This window comes from Procambarus clarkii, chromosome 73 (genome assembly GCF_040958095.1).
Source record: "Procambarus clarkii isolate CNS0578487 chromosome 73, FALCON_Pclarkii_2.0, whole genome shotgun sequence".
Lineage (NCBI taxonomy): Eukaryota > Metazoa > Arthropoda > Malacostraca > Decapoda > Cambaridae > Procambarus > Procambarus clarkii.
In genome coordinates this window covers 23139825-23165526 of record NC_091222.1, presented here as the reverse complement: position 1 = coordinate 23165526, position 25702 = coordinate 23139825, and the positions used below count along the sequence as shown (strand labels likewise).

General features: G+C 43.4%; 1 protein-coding gene across 1 annotated transcript in view; it reads left to right on the top strand.

Annotated features, from left to right (window-relative positions):
* Window positions 1-14158, top strand: part of LOC138356663 (uncharacterized) — a 52410-nt gene extending 38252 nt beyond the window's left edge. The window contains exon 11 of the mRNA XM_069312854.1: window positions 13920-14158. Within this exon, the coding sequence (XP_069168955.1) occupies window positions 13920-14158 (239 nt within the window). The remainder of the gene's footprint in view (window positions 1-13919) is intronic.
* The last annotated feature ends 11544 nt before the right edge of the window (window positions 14159-25702 follow it).

Below are 25702 nucleotides of genomic sequence, written 5' to 3'. Positions count from 1 at the left end.
TTGATAGTAGGAGGCTACAAGATGACCTAGATAGACTGAGTGAATGGTCCAACAAATGGCTGTTGAAGTTCAACCCGAGTAAATGCAAAGTAATGAAACTAGGCAGTGGAAGCAGGAGGCCAGACACAGGATACAGAATAGGAGATGAAGTACTTAATGAAACAGACAGAGACAAAGATCTAGGAGTTGATATCACACCAAACCTGTCTCCTGAAGCCCACATAAAGAGAATAACGTCTGTGGCATATGCGAGGCTGGCTAACATCAGAACGGCGTTCAGGAACCTGTGTAAGGAATCATTCAGAATCTTGTACACAACATATGGAAGACCAATCCTGGAGTATGCGGCCCCAGCATGGAGCCCGTACCTTGTCAAGCACAAGACGAAGCTGGAAAAAGTCCAAAGGTATGCTACTAGACTAGTCCCAGAACTAAGAGGCATGAGTTATGAGGAAAGGCTGCGGGATATGCACCTTACGACACTGGAAGACAGAAGAGTAAGGGGGGACATGATCACAACCTACAAAATCCTCAGGGGAATCGACCGGGTAAACAAGGATGAACCATTCAACACTGGAGGGACGCAAACAAGGGGACACAGGTGGAAGCTGAGTACCCAAATGAGCTACAGAGACATTAGAAAGAACTTTTTCAGTGTCAGAGTAGTTAGTAAATGGAATGCACTAGGAAGTGATGTGGTGGAGGCTGACTCCATACACAGTTTCAAATGTAGATATGATAGAGCCCAGTAGGCTCAGGAATCTGTACACCAGTTGATTGACGGTTGAGAGGCGGGACCAAAGAGCCAGAGCTCAACCCCCGCAAGCACAATTAGGTGAGTACAATTAGGCGAGTACACACATTTCCCCTACGGTTGTATCTTTCTAATGCTGTAATCATGAAAAATCTGATAACTCCTCACCAATGAGATCAGCAGTGCATTTGTTCATTTTCTGAACAATATGTTCCATGAGCGGCTCATCAAAATATGCGGACAGACGTCCATTTCACACATTTCATCACCATCATCAGGGAAAAGGCCTGTAATTCCAACAACTGTATCGTCAAAGGCGGGAGTTTCTGGAACAAAATCTTTCCCATCATGCCACACAAATACACCTGCTGTCTTCTGTTCTTTACTGTCGCCATGAGGTGCCATTCGGCAGTGCTGGGCGAGATGCTGCTGACGCGACAAAACGTCGCTTGGCAACACGTCACTTGAAGGTGAAAATTATTCACCTTCCTCAGACTCGTCACCCAAAACATCATCATGTTGCACAGTAACACATGACCTATGTGGTTGGGCGCGAAGTGGTGTTGAGTGTGGGCGAGGAGGCACGGGTGAGAGGCTCAACCCGTTCTCGCAAATTCGTAAAGTCAATATTGACTTATTAACTACGTGCATAGGTGATATACTAAACATAATAGATACCCTTAAAAAGATTCATAGAAAACACCGACCTTACCTAACCTTGTTAGTATCTTAAGATAAGCATCTTATTGCTTCATAATTACAATTATTACTTAACCTATACCTATTATAGGTTAGGTAATAATTGTAATTACGAAGCAATAAGATGCTTATCTTAAGATACTAACAAGGTTAGGTAAGGTCGGTGTTTTCTATGAATCTTTTTAAGGGTATCTATTATGTTTAGTATATCACCTATGCACGTAGTTAATAAGTCAATATTGACTTTACGAATTTGCGAGAACTGGTTGGAGAGGCTATGCCTGACCCTCATGGCACCCACATGTTCACTCTAATCATCGGTCGTGTCCACATCTTTTAGCTGTGTGAAGTTTTCATCTATGTCTGAGTCATCAATATCAGGTTCATCACCCTCCTGGAACACTTCCTGATGAATTTCATCCTCAGTCAATGATTGGGTTAGCGCTGTGCTGAGCGCAGTCGGTCGCTGGTACGTGGTAATTACCTAAGTGTAGGTACAGGATGAGAGCTACGTTCGTGGAGTCCCGTCTTCCCAGCACTCTTTGTCATATAACGCTTTGAAATTACTGACAGTTTTGGCCTCCACCACTTTCACACCTAATTTGTTCCAGCTGCCTATCACTCTGTTTATAAAAGTGAATTTTCTTATATTTCTCCAGCAGCTTTATTTCGTTAGTTTAAATATATGACCTCTTGTTCTTGAAATTCCGGGTCTCAGGAATTTTTCCCTATCAATTTTATCGATTCCCGGTACTATTTTATACGTAGTGATCATATCACCTCTTTTCTTCTATCTTCTAGTTTTGCATATTTAATGCTTCTAACCTCTCCTCGTAGCTGTTGTCCTTCAGTTCGGGGCGCCACTTACTGGCATGTTTTTGCACCTTTTCTAGTTTGTTGATGTGCTTCTTAACCCTTAAACTGTGCATGGCATATATATATACGCCATGAGTAACATGTCCCACGGTGCCCATGGTGTATATATACGCCATAGGTGCCAGTCACGATTCAAATGGCCCGTGATTACACAGGGTTCACATTAGCTTCCTCAGGGCTCTTGTAAACAGATGTCATTTAAAAAAAAATTGTGGGCAATATTCTCCGGGTGTGAGAGCCACAGTACTTTTTTATTTTGTTTTTTTGTTTTGCAGGGATATTCCTGCGCGGGCCCTAAGCCTCTGGCTGGCCCACCAAGTGTTGCTTGTTTCTGTTTTACTTGGGGGGAGTATGAGTATTTATGACTCGTATGGTCGCTTCAGTAAGATTTTGCCATATATGTTTAACAATTTCTTCAGCTCTGTTGAATCTAAGTTGAAATCTTAATGGGTTTGTAACTGTGCACTGTGTTAGATAATGTTCCAGTGGTCTGTCGGGCATTTCTCCACTGTGCTGACATTTCCTCTCATCTTCCGGAACCTGTAAGCCTATTTCCCATGCACACGGGTATCCAAGCCTGATGCGATGTAAGTGTACTTCTGTTGCTTTACTGTTCCCTTTCATCAAACTAAGTGGTTCGTAGTTGGTTGAATTCTTGTACCAACCCACAGATCCTGATGTTGCAACTGCTGTGTTGTGGTCACTGTACATCTTTTGCATTGCTCTTTTCTAAACCCCATCAACCAGGTATCAACCAGGTAATAGCCATAGTAAATTGGAGCAACCAAGGATGGCGCACGCAGCATGAGAGAACAGCATTACTGTTCAGCTTGTGACCGCAGCATCGCCGAAAAATGTCAAAATAAATATATAACTGCTATTATTTAGCGATGACAATATTACAGAGGACCCCCTGACTGTGATAAAAATGACCAGGATTGTGATGATAGCAAGACTGTTGTGATAATTGGTGCTGTGGGAGGAGTGATGCTGAGGGACGAAGAGAGATAGCATCGTTTACTGTGTGGCCACCTGTTATTGTCTGCATTCACCATACCAGCTCAGTGGTTCTCTATGGTGAACACAAATGCAGATACTTATATATATAATGTGTGTATTAGTGTAATAACAGCAAAAGGATTATGTTGGGAGGAGGGTGTCATTTGTCTACGTCATTTGGGTGACGGAGGGGACATCGTCTGCATGATTTGTCTGGCTGTGTACAGGGTGGCCACTATGCTCTTTGGGCACTCTACAAGCTTAGGTGTACAGTTACGGTGCATACAGCAAGTAGATACTTATATATAATGTGTATATATAGTGTAATAACACTGCAAACAGTATTGTTGGGGGAGAAATTTAGTATGTGTGACCTTGAATGAGTGAGGGGAGGCAGCCGCCAGCTGACTGTGTAGCGACGTCTCTTAGTGCCTGAACTAACTATATCAGCTTAGTTGTACAGTTGTGGTGAACAGAACATATACATACTTATATATAACGTCTGAATATAGTGTAATAACACCACAAACAGTATTGTTGGGGAGAAAGTTTAGTGCATGTGACCTTAAATGAGTGAGGGAGCCGCCAGCTGACTGTGTGTAGCGACGACTCTTAGTGCCTGAACTATATCAGCTTAGTTGTACAGTTGTGTTGAACAAAACATGTAGATATTTATATATAACGTCTGTATATTGTGAATAAAATATAAAACAGGATGGTGAGAGGAGAAAGTGGGCGAGTGAGGCGTTGTTGAGGGAGTGGCAACGAGTGGCAGGCTGGTGTGTAGCGGTCACTCCTCGTTACTTTTCGACTCACAATACAAACTTAGTGGATCGTTATAGTGAAAAAAACATGCAGATACTTATATATAACCTGTGTATAGAGTGTAATAACAGCAAAACTATTTGTTTACTATTTTATAAACAATAATTGAATCACTAATATGCACACCATACTTTTGAGTATAGCGATGATTCACCCCTTTTATTATATAAATATATCACAATACACACTATTGAATAATATTACTGCAAACAAAAAATAAGAAAAAATCAGTGACATTGAAATAATTAGGTGATAATATCTTTGTGGCAACTCCCACCTATAATAATAATAATAATGTTTATTTAGGTAAGGTACATACATACAAGAGATTTTACAAAGATTGATGGAATTATAGATAGAGCTAGTACAAACAATGCCTCAAGCCACTATTACGCAAAGCGTTTCGGGCATGAAAAACATTAATGACTAAATCGTAATACTAATTGAGTATAAAGAATAAAATGTGTTGAGAACAAATAAAAATAGAGATAAAAAAGGGGGAACATGGCTGAAAAAGCAGCACAAATATAATTAGGTCGACAAACAGCATTGTTTAAAAAAAACAGACATGGATTGACAATAGAGGGGTAAGGTAGGTTACAGGGAATTTATTAGGTAGTGCTTCGTTTTTATCTTAAACTGGTTGAGAGGGGTACAGACTTTAACATGGTTGGGAAGGTCATTCCACATTCTGGGTCCCTTGATTTGTAAAGCATTTCTAGTTTAATTAAGTCGTACTCTTGGAATATCAAAACTGTATTTATTTCTGGTGTGGTACCTTCAATGAAGCTTTTGAGGTCAAGATTGGCATTACAGTTCAGCGTTTTATATATGTATAATACACATGAGAGAATGTGCAGTGACTTAATATCTAACATATTCAGAAATTTGAGTAGGGGTACCGAGTGATGTCTGGGGCCAGAGTGGGATATTGTCCTAATAGCAGCTTTGTGTTGAGTAATTAGAGGATGTAAATGATTTTGGGTAGTAGAACCCCAAGCACAAATACCATAGTTGAGATATGGATAGATGAGGGAGTAATAGAGAGTCGCCAGGGCAGGGCGGGGTACATAATATCTGATCTTAGAAAGAATGCCAACAGTTTTTGAAACTTTTTTTTATATATTTAGAATGTGTCCCTGGAAATTCAGCTTGTAGCAATGAGAACGCCAAGGAATTTGCCATCTAATTTGTTACAAATTTGGGTATTGTTTATTTTGAGATTTATTTGATTAGAGGATTTATTGCCAAACAAAATATAGAAAGTTTTATCAATGTTAAGGGTGAGTTTGTTGGCAGTTAGCCAAAGATGTACTTTATTTAGCTCAGTATTTACTGTGGCATTTAGAGCAAGGGGGTCAGGACTGGAGTAAATGAAGGTTGTGTCGTCAGCAAATAGAATTGGTTTGAGGTGTTGGGAGGCATTTGGAAGGTCATTAACCCTTAAACTGCACAACGCGCCTGCAGGCTCACGTCTAGTTTGCGCAACGCGCCTCCGGGTATTTGTACTTTTCAGGTTCCATTCAAAACTCCCGAGGCTACATGGGGTTCACATCAGCTTCCTCAGGGCTCTTGTAAACAGACGCCATCTTTAAAAAAAATCGTGGTCCACATTCCCGGGGGGTGGGAGCCTCAGTAGTGTGTGACAACCAAGGCTGGCGCTCGCAGCATGAGCGCACAGCACTGCTGTTCAGCGTGTGACCACAGCATCGCCTAATAATGTCAAAATATATATATAACTTGTATTATTTAGCTATGATAGTGTTATAGAAGAGCCTGAGTGTGATAATGACTGGGTACAATGTTCAAATATCAGTGATTCAATGCTGTTCACGATGTTCACAGCGCTAGCTACAGCACCACAGCATTATTTCGTCCATCTATGAATCTTCAAATGATTTCTTAGGATCCTTTTCAAAAGAAACGTGTGGTCAATTATTCATTTACAGGAATTAGTGACCAGGATTGTGATAATAGCAGGATTGTGGTTATAATTAGCGTTGTGCGTAGTATTGTGGAAGGAGGAATTTTGGTGAGGGAGGGAGGGCGAGAATTGAGGTAGCCTCATTGTGTGTGTGTGGCTGCCACTCTTGTTTTGCTCACCATACTAGCTTAGTGGTTCGCTATGGGCAACACATATGTACATGGGTATATATAGTGTGTGTATATAGTGTAAGAACAGCAAGAGGAGAATGTTGAGAGGAGCTATTTTGGTGAGGGAGGTGACGTAATCGTAGCGTCGTCTGCTGTGTGATTTTTGATGCAGTGTATAGTGGCCACTGTACTGTTTGAACACAATACCGGCTTACTTGCATAGTTCTGGTAAATAAAACATGTAGATAGGTATATAGAACATGTGTAATAAGAACTATAAAAGTATGGTGGGAGGAGCAATGTTGGCGAGTAAGATGTTGGAGTGAGGGAGACTGGCTGGGTGTGGCTGCTCTCACTCAAGGTGTTCTGAATGTGTTCATGGCCAAATGCTCCTATCGGCCCATACGAGGCAGCTCCTATTGCCCATACGAGGCAGCTGCTATTGGCATATACGAGGCAGCTGCTATTGGCCCATACGAGGCAGCTCCTATTGGCCCATATGAGGCAGCTCCTATTGGACCATACGAGGCAGCTCCTATTGGCCCATACGAGGCAGCTCCTATTGGCCCATACGAAGCAGCTACTACGCGATGTTCTGAATGTGTTGATGGTAAATGTATATAGTGTGTACATATGTTGTAAATATACATAAATGAACATGAAACATTGGTGTGAATAACTGTATGATAGGAGGGGCAAAGTTGGCGAATACAATGTTGGAGAAGTGAGGGAGGGCTGCTGGGTGTGGCAGCTCTCACTCGCGGTGTTCTGATTGTGTTGATGGTGAATGTATATAGTGTGTGACAGTGTATAGTGTGTAAATAGATTGTTATATATATACATAAATTAGCATGATACATAGTAAATATGTGCTGCATATGTGTACACAAGTGTCATGCACGTAACACAGTGTCTTCGGACAGTACGGATGTTTTACTGCCATAATATAGTTTACATGTTCACTATACATAGGATTAGCACGTAAAAACAAATAAAATGTATTTGGAACTGTGCGGAAAAAAATGAACGAAAATATATTCGCGGCAAATCGCGCGCCCCGCCCCGAGCGCCCTACTGGCCCCGGGAGCGTACATCACGGGCGAACAGGGAATGATGACATCATGCCCCAACTTACGGACCCCATAGCAGCCAAAGTAAGTACAATTTCGATTTTTTTTCTACATACCCATACTGAGGGAATGGTTTCTGACACCTTAACCCTTAAATGGCGCATAGCTATATACCATTTGACACCCACAGGCGCATACCAAAAAAAATATAAAAAATTATTTTTTCTTCCTAACCTGTTAATTTGTGTTCACTGATCACGGGAAAAATAATAAAAAAATCGTAAGTGGCATATATTGCCCACTATAGGGCGGGGAAGTGTGACAAAAATCAGGCGCTGACTCAGCGTGCGTCCCAAGGCGGTCTGTTGATCGCCAGCAGTCAGGCCAGAGTTGCCACAAAGAGATAATTACCTAATTATTTCAATGTCTCTGATTGATTTTTCGTAGTTTTTTTGCTGTAATATTATTCAATAGTGTGTAGTGTGATATATTCATATAATAAAATGAGTGAATCATCGCTGTACTCAAAAATATGGTGTGCGTATTGTTGATTCAATTATGTTCATCAAACAGTGAACAAATACTTTGTCGGTTATTACACTATATACACAGGTTATATATAAGTATCTGCATGTTTTGTTCACCATGACAAACCACTAGGTTGGTATGCTGAGTGGCAGTGGCAGTGGCCAGCAGTGACTGGCTGCCACTGGCTGCCACTCCCTCCCTCACCTCACCTCACCTGCCTTGCCACCATTCTCCACCCACCATACTGTTTTTGCTTTCATATACAGACGTTATATATAAGTATTTACATGTTTTGTTCACCATAACTGTACATCTAAGCTTGTATGGTGAGTAAAGGCAGAGAGACGTAGCTACTCACACAGTCAGCTGGTAGCGGCTGCCCTCAAGGCCAGACGCACTAATATTTCTCCTACAACAATACTGTTTGTGGTGTTATTACGCTATATACACACATTATATATAAATATCTACCTGTTTTATTCACCATACTTGTACAAGTAAACTGATATGGTGCCCAAAGACCATCGTGGTCATCAGTAAACAACATGATAAGTCCTGCAGACGACGCTCCTCCCTCACCAAAATGGCGGCTCCCAACCTCCTACTCTCGCTGTTATCTCACACTATACACACGTTACATATAAGTATCTACATTTGTGTTCACCATAGCTACATAATAGCATGAACAAGTATATTATGGCATTTATAGGCGATGCTGTGGTCACAAGCTGAACAGCAGTGCTGTGAGCTCATGCTGCGTGCGTCAGGCTTGGTAGCTCACTCAATACTGAGGCCCCTAACACCCTGGAGTTTGGCCCACGATATTTTTTAAAAATGGCGTCTGTTTACAAGAGCCCTGATGAAGGTGTGGTGAACCCCGTGTATCCGCGGGCCGTTTAAATCTTGCGTAGTACTCCAAAGCATCATATGATGCGATGCGCAATTTACTGCAAGTCGGTCAAAGCATCATATGATGCGATGCGCAATTGAAGGGTTAAAAAGAAAAAAGAATTTTTTCCAGAGAATTTATTTCCTGCGCACTGCGGGGGTGTCATATTTGGAGGCAACGCAGTTAAGGGGTTAATGTAGATGAGAAAGAGGAGAGGGCCAAGTATGCTGCCCTGAGGAACACCAATGTTGATGGGTAGGGTGGGAGAAATTGAATTATTCACAGAAACATACTGGAGCCTGTCAGTAAGGTAAGATTTGAGGTATTGCAGGGAGTGTCCTCTGACTCCATAATGATGTAATTTAAGAAGGTTTTGGTGGTTAACAGTGTCAAAAGCCTTATGCAGGTCCACAAATAACCCAACAGTTAACTCATTTTTATCAAGAACTGCATGAATCAAGTTAATCATACTAATAAGTGCATCGTTAGTGCTTTTTTTTGTGTCTGAAGCCATATTGACAAGAGCTAAGTATATTGTGTTTGGCTAGATAAGAGTAAAGCTGCTTGCAGATTAGTTTTTCAAATATTTTTGACAAGTTAGGCAGGATTGATATGAGTCTGTAGTTGTTAACATCTGTGAGATCACCACATTTGTGGACAGGGGTTACTCTCGTATTTTTTAGAATATCTGGAAAGGTTTGGAGTTCAAGTGACTTGCTGAAGAGCAATGCAATAGCAGAGGCTAAAGATCTGGAGGCTTTTTTTGTAAATTAAATTGGTATCTCCTCAAGGGCACTAGACTTGGTTTTAAGGGAAAGGATTATCTCATTGACGTCAGTGGAATTAGTAGGCTTTAGGTACAGAGACTGTGGATAGTTACCTGTAAGATAGTCCCTAACATCAGTACTGGAAAATGGAATATCGTTTGCAAGGGATGACCCAATGGAAGAGAAGAACCTATTGAACTCAATAGCAGAGTCAGAGGCTGAAAGCTGACCATCGTTATTGGACAGGAGTGTTGGTTTGTTATTTAAAATCTTCTTTGATCCCAATATTTGTGAAATTGTGCTCCAAGTTTTTTTAATGTTGCTCTTTATTTGGGTAAATTTATCTTCGTAGTATTTAGTTTTGGCTCGTCTAATTATTTTAGATAGCAATAACGAGTAATTCTTTTAAAATTCTTTGGAGACGGTTCCTAACCTATACTTCTTCTCAAGGTCATGTTTTTTATTAATGGATTTAAGTATTCCCTTTGTAAGCCAAGGATTGTTCAGCCTTTTGGTTGTGACTTGTTTTGTAAGCATAGGACAGTGGTGTTATAAAGGCTAAGAGTTTTTGGAGAAAAGATTGCACTGCTAGTTGATGTCCCCTATGTTACCTAACTCAGACTCCCAGTTGACATTATCAGCACCAGTTATAAAATTGTCTATAGCAGTTTCATTGTGCAGCCTAAAGCTTAACTCCCTTGACTCTAGAGGTGGTTTGTTAATGTTAGTAAAGAGAAATGTGGGGTAATGGTCTGTAGTGCTATCAGTGATTATAACTGAAGTAAGCGGAGAGGTTATGATGGTCCAGATGTGATCTAGAGTCGTGGCAGTACTATCGGTGATTCTAGTAGGTCTAGTGAGTAAGGGTATGAGGTAAAGGGTATGAGGATTAAGGGTACCTGTCAGCTCGGGTGACGCTGACCAGCTCTGACGACTGCTCTGTCAACACCCACATTTTGCCAGACTTCCTCGGTCTATTGCACCCAAAATATGTCACCTACGATTTTTTTCCTGTGCTCAGGGAACACAAATTAACATTTTTAGAAGACGAAATAATTTTTTAGATTTTTTTTTCTTGCGCACAGGGGTGTAAATCTCCTCAGGACCCCTTAGCAGCTTAACCCTCAAACCGCTAAGGGTCCAAATGGATTTAACACCCACAGGTGCAACAAAAAAAAAAATCCAAAAATTTCTTTCGTCTTAATTTTTGTTCTCTGATCACCGAAAAAATAAAAAAAAATCGTAGGTGGCATATTTTAGCAGCAATAGGGTTCGGAAGTGTGGCAAATAAGGGGCGTTGACAGAGCCTTTGCCAGATGAGGTCTACTCCGCTCGAGCTGTCAGGCGGCAGTTGCCACAAATATATTATTACCTAATTATTTCAATGTCTCTGATTTTTTCTTAGTTTTTTTGCAGTAATATTATTCAATAAAGTGAATTGTGATATATTTATATAATAAAATGTGTGAACCATCGCTGTACTCAAAATTATGGTGTGCATATAAGTGATTCAATTATTATGTTCATAAAACAATAAACAAATAGTTTTGCTTTTATTACACTATATACACAGGATATATATAAGTATCTGCATGTTTTGCTCACCATAACGAACCACTAAGTTGGTACTGTGAGTCAAAATGTAACGAGGAGTGACCGCCACACACCAGCCAGTCACTCGCTGCCACTCCCTCCCTCAACAACACCTCACTCGCCCTCATTTTCCTCCCACAATACTGTTTTTGCTTTTATTCACTATACACAGACGTTATATATAAGTATTTACATGTATTGTTCACCATAACTGTACATCTAAGCTCGTATGGTGAGTAAAGGCACAATGACGTAGCTACTCACACACGTCAGCTGGTGGCGGCCCGCCCTCAAGGCCAGATGCACTAATATTTCTCCTCCAACAATATTGTTTGTGGTGTTATTATGCTATATACACACATTAAATATAAGTATCTAGCTGTTATATTCACCATACCTGTACAAATATGCTGGTATGGTGCCCGAAGACCATAGTGGCCACCAGTAAACAACATGATAAGTCGTGCAGACGACGCACCTCCCTCACCAAAATGGCGGCTCCCAACCTACTCCTATTCCTGTTAATACCCTCTATACACACGTTATATATAAGTATCTACATTTGTGTTCACCATAGCGAACCACTAAGCTGGTATGGTGAGTGCACTCAATAAAAGGTGGCCACACACAGTCAGAAGACGACGCCACTACCCTCCCTCCCATAGCCTTACTCCTCCCTCCATGGAGCACAGTGCTAAATATCACCACAATCCTGCTATTATCAGAATCCTGGTCAGTTTTATCACAGTCAGGGGTCTTCTGTAATACTATCATCACTAAATAATAACAGTATTATATATATTATGGCATTTGTAGGCGATGCTGTGGTCACAAGCTGAACAGAGGTGCTGAGCTCATGCTGTGTGTGCCAGCCTTAGTGGCTTGCTCAATACTGAAGCTCTTACAACCAAGAATGTTGGCCTGGATTTTTTTCTAGGTGGCATCTGGCAACTATCGGTCGTGGCTGTACTATAGCTGCCCCTATCCCAAGCAGGGTGTTTAAATTATAGCTCTAGATGCGAAATCATATATATATGATGTGTGCGGTTTTGGTTTTGTCACTGAACTCATATATATATATATGATTTGCAAGGTTTAAGGGTTAAGATATGGGCACCATACAACCGCTTGCATAGTCCAGCTTTGGTCTAACAAAAGTCGCGAACAATTTCTTTAGTATTTTACCTTCCATGTATTTAAAAGAAATTCTGAACCTTCAGGCGCGTGTAGTTATAAAGTTGCTAACTTATAAAGTGTAGCATGGCTCCTCGCACAGTGTTCTTTATGTGGTTCTCAGGTGACAATTTTCTATCTAGAACCACCCCTAGATCCCTTTCTTTATCAGAATTCTTTAACCTTTCCACTGCTCAGGGGTCCTGAGGACATTTACACCCCTGTGCGCAAGAAAAAAAATTAAACATTTTTTTTCGTCTTCTAAACATGTTAATTTGTGTCCCCTGAGCACGGGAAAAATAATGAAAAAATTCTATTGTATATAACAATAACACAATTGAGCCGGCAAGTTGGCCGATGACGTCACAGAACGTGAGCACTCAAGGGTGCTGCGTCAGGCAGCCGTCACTCACAACCACTCAGGCGACCCGAGTTGCCGCGAATTTATTTTCGCGGATTTACAGTATTCTTGGGTCATTTTACACAAAAAAATTTCGCTAGTATTGTTCCATTTATTACCACTAGACGTTGTATTATAATAAAAATGGTATAAACTCACTAGGCGCTCACATATTAATGTCACAAGTGTGCCCACCAAAATGGTATAGTTTACAGGAAATATTCAATGTATTTGTTTTTTTTTTTCAATATAAACACAAAAATCAACTTGATATGTACATTTATTTACAAAAGAATTACACATTTAGTAGTCCTGGAGACTGTGATACTGTGCGAAACAGTCGATATGGCACAGAGGGACGGCACACACTTCGCACGGGGCAGAAGTAACATCAACACCGAAAGCAAGCTGAAGCGGCTCCGCCAACGCCGCATGATACGAGGCGACAGTATTCGGCATAAGATGACGGTCCTGAAACAACCAAGAGAGAAAGGACAGAATAACCCTATCAGAGACCGAAGAATACCTATGCAGTGATAGGAAAAACCAGAAGGACCGCCAGGAAACTTCATACTGCTGCTGAGACGAAGCACGCAGGCGGGAAACCAACAACGAAGCCACCTGTGCACCATACAAGGAATGATAAACCCGAGTCAAAAACACCAGACGTGAAGACTCGAGGAGAAGACCGAACCAGCCTCGTACAGGGCTGGACCGATCTGCTGAAAGAGGCGGAGCCACGGGAAGACCCTTGGGTTCGGACACCGGGCAAGCAGTGCCTGAAACCAAGGCTGGGCCGGCCACTATGAAGCCTGAAGGACAACTCGTCCCATGTAAGTCTCCAAGCGAGCCAGGACCTGGAGCAACAGCGGAACAGGGGGGAAAGAGGTAAAGGTAACTTCCACCTCGCCCAGTCCTACCTGAAGGTGTCGACCCCAACGGCCTCGCAGTCGGAGAAAGGTGCCACGTGTACCAGGAGGCACCACATATACCAGGAGACGCCTCGAACACGCCGATGTGAAGAGATCCACGTCCGGAGTCCCGAACATCCTTCATAGCCAACTGAAAGGTTATCTTGAGGTTATCTTGAGATGATTTCGGGGCTTTTAGTGTCCCCGCGACCCGGTCCTTGACCAGGCCTCTACCCCCCAGGAAGCAGCCTGTGACAGCTGACTAACACACAGGTACCTATTTTACTGCTAGGTAACAGGGGCATAGGGTAAAAGAAACTCTGCCCATTGTTTCTTGCCAGCGCCCGGGATCGACCCCGGGACCACTGGATCACAAATCCAGCGTGCTGTCCGCTTGGCCGACCGGAAAGAGTCGGCATCGTCCGTCCATTCCGTTGAAAGGGGAAGGAACTGTGACAGACCGTCTGCCAGTACGTTGGACACTCCCCCGGATGTGAACCGCCAGGAGAGCCAAACCCCGAGAACTCAGCAGACAAGTCACCCGAAGCGACCAGCCCCAAAGAGCCAAGGACTGCATTGAACCCCCACAGTTCAGGCAATGAACCACCGGGGAGCAGTCCGAATGGAGCCAGATCGTCGATCCGCAAGCGACTCAAACCCTCTGGAGCGACATCCACACCGCCGCGAACTCCCGGACTGTGCTGTTAGCCCGACGGATGGATGGACCCCACCGCCCCTGGCCGGCCTGGTGAGCACTGGTCACAAGCCCCCAGCCAAGAGACGACACGTCCGTGTACACATTGAGCGATGGCTTGGGAAAGCCAAGGCACCGAACCCTGAAAAACCCGAAGAGGAAGCCGGCGACGCAGCAACCGACACAAAGCCCCCAGAGGCCAAACCCAATGATTGCGAGAGAGGCGGAAGGGCCGTCCCCGTAGGAACCAGAACAGCCGACGAAGCCACACCCGACCCGGCGGGTAGACAAAAATTGACAAAAGACAAACATGGCAAAATTCAGGCTCCCACACAAACTCTCGAGCAAAAGTATTTGCCAGAGCAAGAGACAAGGAAGCAGTGCGAGCATCCCAAACCAGACACTGATAAAACCATTAGGGAAGATTTCCTGAGACCTGGAACTTTAAGAACAAGAGGTCATAGATATAAACTAGCTAAACACAGATGCCGAAGAAATATAAGAAAATTCACTTTCGCAAACAGAGTGGTAGACGGTTGGAACAAGTTAGGGGAGAAGTTGGTGGAGGCCAAGACCGTCAGTAGTTTCAAAGCGTTATATGACAAAGAGTGCTGGGAAGACGGGACACCACGAGCGTAGCTCTCATCCTGTAACTACACTTAGGTAATTACAGCCAAGACTGAACCTGAGAGGGAACCAGATGGGACTTCCTCCAGTTCATCAAGAACCCAAACCCGACGAGCTGGGAAAGAACCAAATCCCTGGCGAGCAGACATGCGAACCAGCTGGGAGCCCAAACCAGCCAGTCGTCGAGGTAGGCCAGAACCCGAACACCTAGCAGATGCAGGCGGGTCACCACAACCCAAGTGACGTGTGTGAAAATGCGAGGCGCCAGATTCAACCCAAAGATTCAACGAAAGTGATATCCTTGATGCCCCACAACAAAACTGAGCCAGTCCCTGAACCCCGGATGAACCGGGACATGCCAATACGCGTCCTTGAGGTCCAGGGACAACATCTAAGTGCCCCTCTCCAAGAGAAGACGGATCTGGGACAGGGTAGTCATCCGGAAGGAGGGGCATAAAACCCACGGGTTCAGACGGGACAAGTCCAGAATGAACCGGAGGTCCGCACAGTCCCGTTTCGGCACCGGAAACAGGCGGGAAACCCACCTGAAAGACGTCGTCGTTTCGACCAAGCCCAAGCGAACCCACTCTGAGATGACCTGGCAGCGCAGGAGAAGAGGCCTGCCCCGCCAGCCCCGAACCCCTCGATAGAGGAGGAGCCACCCAACGCCACCACAGGTCGCACGAAACGACCCGAAAAGCACACAAATCATGGGACCAGGCATAAGCAAACCGGGCGAGCAGCCTCTTCATCAATAGGATGAATGCGAAAGGGCCGACGCACCTTGCGAGAACCCAAGCGGCGAACAGGGTGGTCCCCATGCCGATCAGCAACAGCCGGAACTGCAGGCGTTGCCAGCCCCGAATCTGGCACCAAAGGCCTACCCCGACAAAAAGACCCCTGAGCCCTGGCACCACCCTTCCGGGAAGGCCTCCAGCGAGCCCCCCCCGTCCCCCCCCAGAGCAACAACAACTCAGACATAGGCCAACAACTAACCGAGGCCGCCGGCAGGTACTGCAGCACAGCAGACTCAGCAAACGGCAACGGGCAAAAGGGTGAAGATAAACGAAGAGCCAGGGGCCCCAGGCAGAATCCAGTGACGAAGCCAGCACTGCCTGATGACACGCAAGGTGAGAGGCATAGAACCGCAAAACAACATCACGCAGAATGGGCGCGAAGAGCCCGGCAGCGACTCCAAGCACACCCACATCCAACTCAAGCCAATTCGAAGACAGCTCAAGAAGGGAAAAAAAACGCAGAGCCGAAGCAAGCATGCCACGAGTCCACAAATCCTCCTCAACCAAGGCAGCCGAGAGGGAAGGAACCTGCACGCGGAGGGAGCGAAAGAGAACCCCCTCTCCTTGTAACACCAAACCCCACTCAGAGGGTAGAAAACCCCAGGTGGGGTCCAATGGGGCCCAAGGCCCCCAAAGCCAACCCCGGGAACCTCGCCCTGAGGACCCGGGGCTGAGCTGTCCTCCTGAGCCCCCACCCCCAAAGAAAATGTGGGAGCCGCCAAAAAAGCTGGAACAAAGAGAGTCCACTGGCCAGACCTAGAAGCTCCGGCAGAAGCACCAGGCTCTAATGCCTCCACCGCAGCCCCGGAAGGGGTCATCTCCGAGACCCCCAGAGTCGCACAACCAACTAAACCCTGCCCTGGCTCTGGAACCCTCAGACGTTTCGGAGCCGACAGCAAAGGGGGGGGGGGAACCAAATGGGCAACAGAAGGGGAAGGACTAGGAGGAGCAGACGGAATCAGAGCTGAAGTAACTCCCACCCCAAAGTCCGGGTCCCTATAACCAAAACGGGGCATCCGGGGCATCCGGGGCAGCAACCAACCTAGCACGTTGCAGCAACCAAAAGCAAGCATGCAACACCTCAGCCGCCCGCACCCGCATATCAGGCACAGTAGCCTGGGTGAATTGGAGTACGTACAGACAACACACATCGCACGACTCCGGGTGAAAATAGTCACCGACCCAACAGACAGCATGGCAGAGGCAAAAACAGTGAGTGTTGTCGGAAAATCCGACACCATTTAATATATCATACAGACAGATAATAGCTGTGTTGTATAAACAAGTTAACCTATAGAAAACGTAACTTGTAGTGGAATTACCGTCTATAGAAAACGGGATATCATCACCACATACTATTATATTCACCACCTATTATGGTGGGAATTATTCTTAAATACATTAGTCTTAGGACTTTACCATCATAAAAACATCTCATATAAATTAACTTAATTATCAATATTAAAGTAGAGTAAATGTGACCCTTCTATCACTTTCTGACATCTGGACAATGTAGGCCAGGCGTCAGTGAGGGAGGAGGGGCGGCCATTGTTGATACTAGACCAGAGGCTCTCGGGAGCAAATTCGGCTCCTGTTAATTTTACTTGGACGTAGTGTTATGGAAACCAAAGGTGTACCATTATCAACACGCTGTCATCAAATCAAGTTAAGTGTTCTTTCCGAAACCCATTATCTATCATTAGTGGCCATTAATGTCATTGGGTAGGGTTAGCCGGTTAGAGCATGATATAGCCTCAAACTAAAGGTAATTAAGCCAGGTCGTCATTGTTCCATGTATAGTGTTTCTCTGATATACCTGTCATATATAGGATTCTGGCTTCAGCTAGCGCCCTTTTAACAGGTCAAGACGAGGAAGTATTGTGCATCAGTTACCAGGGTGATGGAAGCTACCTCAAAGAGGGAAAATGTGGTGTCTACATCCTGGTTATACCTGGTGGACTGTACTGCTGTACTATAAGATAAGGAACCTTTTCAATGTATGTAGTCTAATACTGTAGTTTGATTGGCTGCATATATATTAATTTAATAAACCCCCCCTAATGTGTAGAGGATCGATTTGTGAGATTGAGATTATTGCAGAAATACAGTCCACTCATTATCATACAAATTGCTATCGAAGTATATAAATTAACGTAAATATAAATTCATATAAATTAAATATAAATCTCACAGGTCGGTACCCACAAGTGTCCCTCTGAGACAAGGGGACAGAGCAACTTTCAAACTCGCAGGATTCGAGGGGGGACTCAGGAGTCACATCCATCAGACCACGTAGCCCACGTGGGGTTTCCCAGGGTCCTTAGCCCTGGTAACACGCTAAGGAAAGCCCAGGCAGGGTACTGCAAACCGGCACCCAAAACTACCAAACAAACTGCTATAGCTGAACCCCCCAGGACATGTACACTCACAGGGGGCCAAGCGGGGAGGACCACCAACACAAGGTGGAGATAGAGAGATATAGATATACCCCAAGAACAGTGATGGGGGACCTACAGGCAGACCCCCCACCAAGCAGAAAACAAAAACAAAAGAAAAACCCCGCAAGAGGACAACGTACCCGAACGGAACAGAGCCGGCCGCTGTTAATGGTGAAAACTAGCTGTGCAGTACCCCATGCCCCTGCCAGTGATGCAAACTACCCCCTACCCAGAGACAAACAAGGGCAAGAAAAAATCCCAGCTGACCCCAAGGGCGGCCAAGTACCGAGCAGTAAATGGCACAGCGGAGGTAGATCCTGAGGTGACTTGTGGAAGGTGGCTCCAAGGGCAGTACTTACAGGGCACCTAGGGAAAGTGACCCTACCCACCAAACACACACTGAAACTACGACGTTGGTACAAAGTTTCAACACTTCCTAACCAGTTATAACAACCAATATAGCAAGTTGTAACAACGTTCTAATACATCATAAACACGTTAAGCCAAGATGTTACAACTTTATTACAAGTTGTAACAAGCGGAAAAGAGAGAGACAGTTTCGGTTTGTGTTTCCGGGTTAAGCGCATGCAGCCCGAGTACCGTGGAATATCACTCCTGGCCCACGTACCACCGGAAGGGACAGCTCAAACCACAAAGCACAGAACTTGTTCGGTCTTAGGTCGAATAGTTTTACCAGAATAGGGGGTTTGTTTTGGGGTGCCTACCTTTCTGGGTGCCTATCCCAGTCAATGGCACACATAGAATACTCCCAATCATAAGGGGGTCTCTATAGGCCATTGCTGCTCGTGCCTCTCTCTAGAGGGGGCCAGGTTCTGGCTCGTGGTCCCTGGTAGGCAAGAACTCCATGCATTGACAGATGCCAGAAAGTTATACATATCCATTCAGCCTGGATAGCTCCGGGAAGCCGACGAGACTCCCCCCCCACCCCAGAAAAAGCACTAACGATGAACTTATAAGCATGATTAACTTGATACATGCAGCTCTTGATAAAAATGAGTTCCCTGTTGGGTTATTTGTGGACCTACATAAGGCTTTTGATACTGTCAACCAACAAAACCTTCTTCATAAATTACATCATTATGGAGTCAGAGGTCATTCCCTGCAATACCTTAACCCCTTAACTGCGCGGCCTCCACATATGATAACCCCCCCCCCCCCCTCACTGTGCAGGAAATAATCTGGAAAAAATTCTTTGTTTGTTTTGAAAGTGTCAAAAACTCTGAGTATGGGTATATTAACAGAAGGTCGAAATTGTACATACTTTGGCTGCTATGGGGTCCATAAGTTGGCCCGTGACATCATCATTCCATGGTCGCCCGTGACGTACGCCCTCGGGGCCGGTAGGACGCCCGGGGCACTGAGTTGCGCGAACTGCCGTGAATATATTTTTGTTCATTTTCTGTGCACAGTTCCAAATACATTTTATTTGCTTCTACGTGCCAATCCTATGTATAATGAACACGTACACAATATTATGGCAGTAGAACATTGTACTGTCTGAAGACACTGTGTTACGTGCATGACATATGTGTACACATATGGAAATTGTATCATACAATTGCATGATACAATTTCCATTGTATCATGCTAATTTATGTATATATACAGTCTATTTACACACTATACACTATCACACACTATATACGTTGATACATTCACCATCAACACACTCAGAACTCCGTGAGTGTCATCTGCCACACCCTCACTCCTCCAACATCCAGTCACTCCCCAACTCCTCCAACATCTTACTCGACAAACATTGCTCCTCCCACTCTACTGTTATTATTTGTAATACACTATTTACACATGTTATGTATACCTATCTACATGTTTTATTCATCAGAACTATGCAATTAAGCTGGTATTGTGTCCAAACAGTACAGTGGCCACCATACACTGCATGAGAAATCACACAGCAGCCAGCAAACGACGCTACGATTATGTCACCTCCCTCACCAAAATAGATCATCCCAGCATACTCCTGTTGCTGTTATTATAATATATACACACACATTGTATATACCCATGTACATATGTGTTCACCATAGCGAACCACTAAGCTAGTATGATGAGCAAAACAAGAGTGGCTGCCACACACACACAGTGAGGCTACCTCGATTCTCTCCCTCGCTCCCTCATAACAATTCCTCCTTCCACAATACTATGCACAGCGCTTTTTATCACCACAATCCTGCTGTTATCACAATACAGGTCTCTATATCCTGTAAATACATAAATGACCACAAGTTTATTTTGTAAAGGAACCTAAGAAGTCGTTTGAAGATTTCTAGATGGACGAAATAATGCTGTAGTGCTGTGGCTAGTGCTGTGAACATCGTGAACAGTATTGAATCACTAATATTTGAACATTGTACACAGTCATTATCACACTCAGGCTCTTCTGTAATACTATCATGGTTAAATAATACAAGTTATATAAATATTTTGACATTATTAGGCAATGCTGTGGTCACAAGCTGAACAGCAGTGCTGAGAGTTCATGCAATGTGCGTCGGCCTTGGTTGCCCACTCACTACTGATTCACTCACACCCGCGAATGTGGACCAGGATTTTTTTTTAAAGATAGCGTCTGATTACAAGAGCCCTGAGGAAGCTGATGTGAACCCTATGTAGCTGCGAGAGTTTTGTATGGAACGTGAAAAATACAAATACTCCGAGGCACGTAGCGCACCCCAGACATGGGCCTGCAGGCGCGTTGCACAGTTAAAGGGTTAAGTCTTACCTTACTGACAGGCTCCAGTATGTTTCTGTGAATAATTCAATTTCTCCCACCCTACCCATCAACATTGGTGTTCCTCATGGTAGCATACTAGGCCCTCTCCTCTTCCTCATCTACATTAATGACCTTCCAAATGCCTCCCAACACCTCAAACTAATTCTATTTGCTGATGACATAACCTTCATTTACTCCAGTCCTGACCCCCTTGCTCTAAATGTCACAGTGAATACTGAGCTAAATAAAGTCAATCTCTGGCTAACTGCCAACAAACTCACCCTCAACATTGACAAAACTTTCTATATTTTGTTTGGCAATAAATCATCAAATTAAATAAATCACAGGATAAACAATACCCACATTTGTAAGAAAGTAGATGGCAAATTCCTTGGTATTCTCATTGACAACAAGCTGAATTTCCAGGGACACATTCTAAATATATCAAAAAAAGTTTCAAAAATTCTTGGCATTCTTTCTAAGATCAGATATTATGTACCTCGCCCTGCCCTGGTGACGCTCAATTACTCTCTCATCTATCCTTATCTCAACTATGGTATTTGTGCTTGGGGTTCTACTACCCAAAATCATTTACGTCCTCTAATTACTCAGCACAAAGCTGCTATTAGGAATATATCTAACTCTGGCCCCAGACATCACTCAGAACCCTTACTCAAATCTCTGAATATGTTAGATATTAAGTCACTGCACATCCTCTCATGTGTATTTTATATATATAAAACGCTGAACTGTAATGTCAATCCTGACCTCAAAAGCTTCCTAGAAGGTTGTAACAGAACCCATGAGCACCACACCAGAAACAAATACCTATTTGATATTCCTAGAGTACGACTTAAACTAGAAATGCTCTACAAATCAAGGGACCCAGAATGTGGAATGACCTTCCCAAACATGTTAAAGTACTGTACTACCTAATTAACTCCTTGTAACCTACCTTACCCCTAAATGTCAATCCATGTCTACTATTTTAACCCTTAAATTGCGCATCACATCATATGATACTTTGACCGACTTGCAGAAAATTGCGCATCACATCATATTACGCTTTGGAGTACTACGCAAGATTTAAATGGCTCGTGGATACATGGGGTTCACCACACCTTCATCAGGGCTCTTGTAAACAGACGCCATTTTTTAAAAAATCGTGGGCAAAATTCCCGGGTGTTAGCGGCCTCAGTATTGAGTGAGCTACCAAGCCTGACGCAAGCAGCATGAGCTCACAGCACTGCTGTTCAGCTTGTGACCACAGCATCGCCTAAAAATGCCATAATATACTTGTTCATGCTATTATGTAGCGATGATATTATTACAAAGACCCCTGACTGTGATAAAACTGACCAGGGTTCTGATAATAGCAGGATTGTGGTGATATTTAGCACTGTGCTCCATGGAGGGAGGAGTAATGCTGTGGGAGGGGAGGGTAGTGGCGTTGACTGTGTGTGGCCACCTTTTATTGAGTGCACTCACCATACCAGCTTAGTGGTTCGCTATGGTGAACACAAATGTAGATACAGTACTTATATATAACGTGTGTATAGAGGGTATAAACAGCAAGAGGAGTAGGTTGGGAGCCGCCATTTTGGTGAGGGCGGTGGCGTCATCTGCACGACTTTTCATGTTGTTTACTGGTGACCACGATGGTCTTTTGGCACCATACCAGTTTACTTGTACAAGTATGTTGAATAAAACAGGTAGATATTTATATATAATGTGTGTATATAGCGTAATAACACCACAAACAGTATTGTTGGGGGAGAAATATTAGTGCGTCTGGCCTTGAGGGCGGCAGCCATCAGCTGACTGTGTGAGTAGCTACATCTTTGTGCCTTTACTCACCATACAAGCTTAGATGTACAGTTATGGTGAACAAATGAACAAAACATGTAAATACTTATATATAACGTCTGTATATAAAAGCAAAAACAGTATGGTAAGAGGAGATTGGTGGCAAGTCAGGTGAGGTGAGGGAGGGGAGGGAGTGGCAGCCAGTGGCGGGCTGCCACTGCCACTCAGCATACCAACTTAGTGGTTTGTTATGGTGAACACGAATGTAGATACTTATATATAGCGTCTGTATATAGTGAATAAAAGCAGAAACAGTATTGTGGGAGGAGAATGTGAGTGAGTCAGGTGACTTGAGGGAGGGAGGAAGTAGCATCTATCTAGTAGCATCTATCTAGGAAGTAGTATCTTCCTAGGTGACTTCAACTTGCCTAGTCTCAGGTGGAGAATAGCAAACAATAATATTATACCAGGAAATCTATCGGGACCTAACCAACCACAGATTAGAGAACTACTTAGATTCTGTGACAAATTTTCACTCAACCAGCAGATATCAGAGCCAACGAGAAATGAAAATATTCGAGATCTGGTCTTTACGAACAATGAAGACATTATCAGAGACATGACGATATCAGATACCAAATACTCAGATCACAAGCTCATTGAAGTGCAAAGACCATCAATACTCAGAATAGACCTAAAACGTTGATAAAGCGAGAGGGGCTATTCAGTGAATTCAATTTTAATAATAAAAGGATAGACTGGGAGATAATAAACAGGGAACTTACAAACATTCCATGGGAAACTGTTTTAAGTAATACAAGTTCTACAGAAGGAATAGAAAAACTGACTTCGGAAGCGTATCAAGTCTGTCTGAAACATGTTCTTTTGAGAAAAGCCAGAAAGAGATCCAACGTAGAAAGAGAACGCAGACGACACTATACACGCAGGAAAAAATAACAGAACTGCTTATGCAGACACGAATTTCCCGTCAAAGAAGGAATAATTTAAATAGGGAGATTGAAGAAATCGAGCAGAAATTAAAACACTCATATGAGACTGAAGAAAGGCAGTTAGAACAGAAAGCAATTCAGGAAATAAAGAAAAATCCAAAATACTTCTTCACATATGCAAAATAAAAATAAAAAACCACTCCCAGTAATGGACCTATTCGTACAAGTGAAGGTTCATACACGGAGGATGACAAAGAAATTAGTGAAATCCTAAAAAAGCAGTATGAGGACATGTTTAGCACTCCAATAAACAACATGAAAGTGGAAGATCCAGACAATTTCTTTATGCGGGATATTCAAACCCCTGTAAATATAACTGATATCAACACGAGCGCACTAAATTTTGAAAGAGAAATTGAAAACATGCCCATGCACTCGGCCCCAGGTCCAGACTCATGGAATTCAATATTTATAAAGAAATGCAAAGTGCCGGTAGCACAGGCACTCAGTATAGTATGGAGGAAGAGCTTAGAAACGGGGGAGATACCACATGCACTTAAAGTAGCAGACATAGCCCCTCTACACAAGGGAGGGAGCAAAGCATTGGCAAGGAATTATAGACCAGTTGCACTAACATCGCACATAATAAAAGTATTTGAGAGAGTGATTAGGAGTCAGGTCACCAATTTCATGGAGACCAATGACCTTCACAACCCAGGCCAACATGGATTTCGAGCGGGAAGATCGTGCCTCTCACAGCTACTTGAGCACTACGACAAAGTCACTGAGGCATTAGAAGAAAAACAGAATGCTGATGTGATATACACGGACTTCACAAAGGCTTTCGATAAATGTGACCATGGCGTGATAGCACACAAAATGAAGTCAATGTGAATAACCGGTAAAGTAGGACGATGCATACTTAGTTTTCTGTCAAACAGGACTCGGCGAGTAACGGTCAACCATATAAAATCTAGTCCAAGTGCAGTTAAAAGCTCTGTACCTCGGGGTACAGTCCTTGCACCGCTGCTTTTCCTTATTCTCATATCAGATATAGACAAAAATACAAGTCACAGCTTCGTATCAACCTTTGCAGATGACACAAAAATTAGTATGAAAATTACCTCGGCTGAAGACATTGAAAAACTTCAAGGGGATATTAATAAAGTTTTCGACTGGGCATCAGAAAATAACATGATGTTTAACAGTGATAAATTCCAGGTACAGTAGAACCTCTATTAACGAGTTTAATCCGTTCTGGCACCGAGCTCGTTACCTGGAAAACTCGTCTTTGGAAACAAATTTCCCCATTTAAAATAAAGGAAATAAATTTAATCCGTTCCACTCCCAAAAACATCCATACTTGTATGACTTTTTTTTATGTAAATATAATACTGCACATGTAAATATAAATGTTTTGTTGTAGTGTTTTAATATTTACTTTACCTTATGAAGAGTAGTTGCTGGCTTGAGGGAGATGATGGAGAGGTGGGAAGGAGGAGAGGGGTTATGGTGTGGAAGGAGAATTCACCTCTGAGTCAGGCGGACTCTCTCTTCTTGGGAATTTCACCCAAATTTCATTTCAAATGTCACACAAGGATGCGTTAGACCAGCACCAAATAAAAAAACTACGTTGATTACACTCGTTGTGTCAACAATATAATAGTCTTACCACGAAGATACAATACAATGCCGTTTTCTCAAATAGGCAATGTGGTTATTAAAGAAAACGGAAATTTCATGGCAAACATGTATACAATCCCCAAGTCGATCGGATAAGTATTGGATTTTATAGAAATATTTGCTCAAATGATGCTTGAGCGCGGTGTTTGGGTGCATTCAAGAGAAAAAAAGTGTGTTACGTTCAAGCGACATATACCTGCGAAAGTGATAACACTTTCATAAAGTATTATCACAAAGTGATAAATTAATTAAACATTTTCACACACTGGGTTGTCACTGCTTTATCAGGGCAGCTTTTCCAAGAATGTGTTCACCTTTTCAAACATTCCAAACACTTCCCTGATCTCAGTGGAAGAGGCAGCATCCTCCCTTAC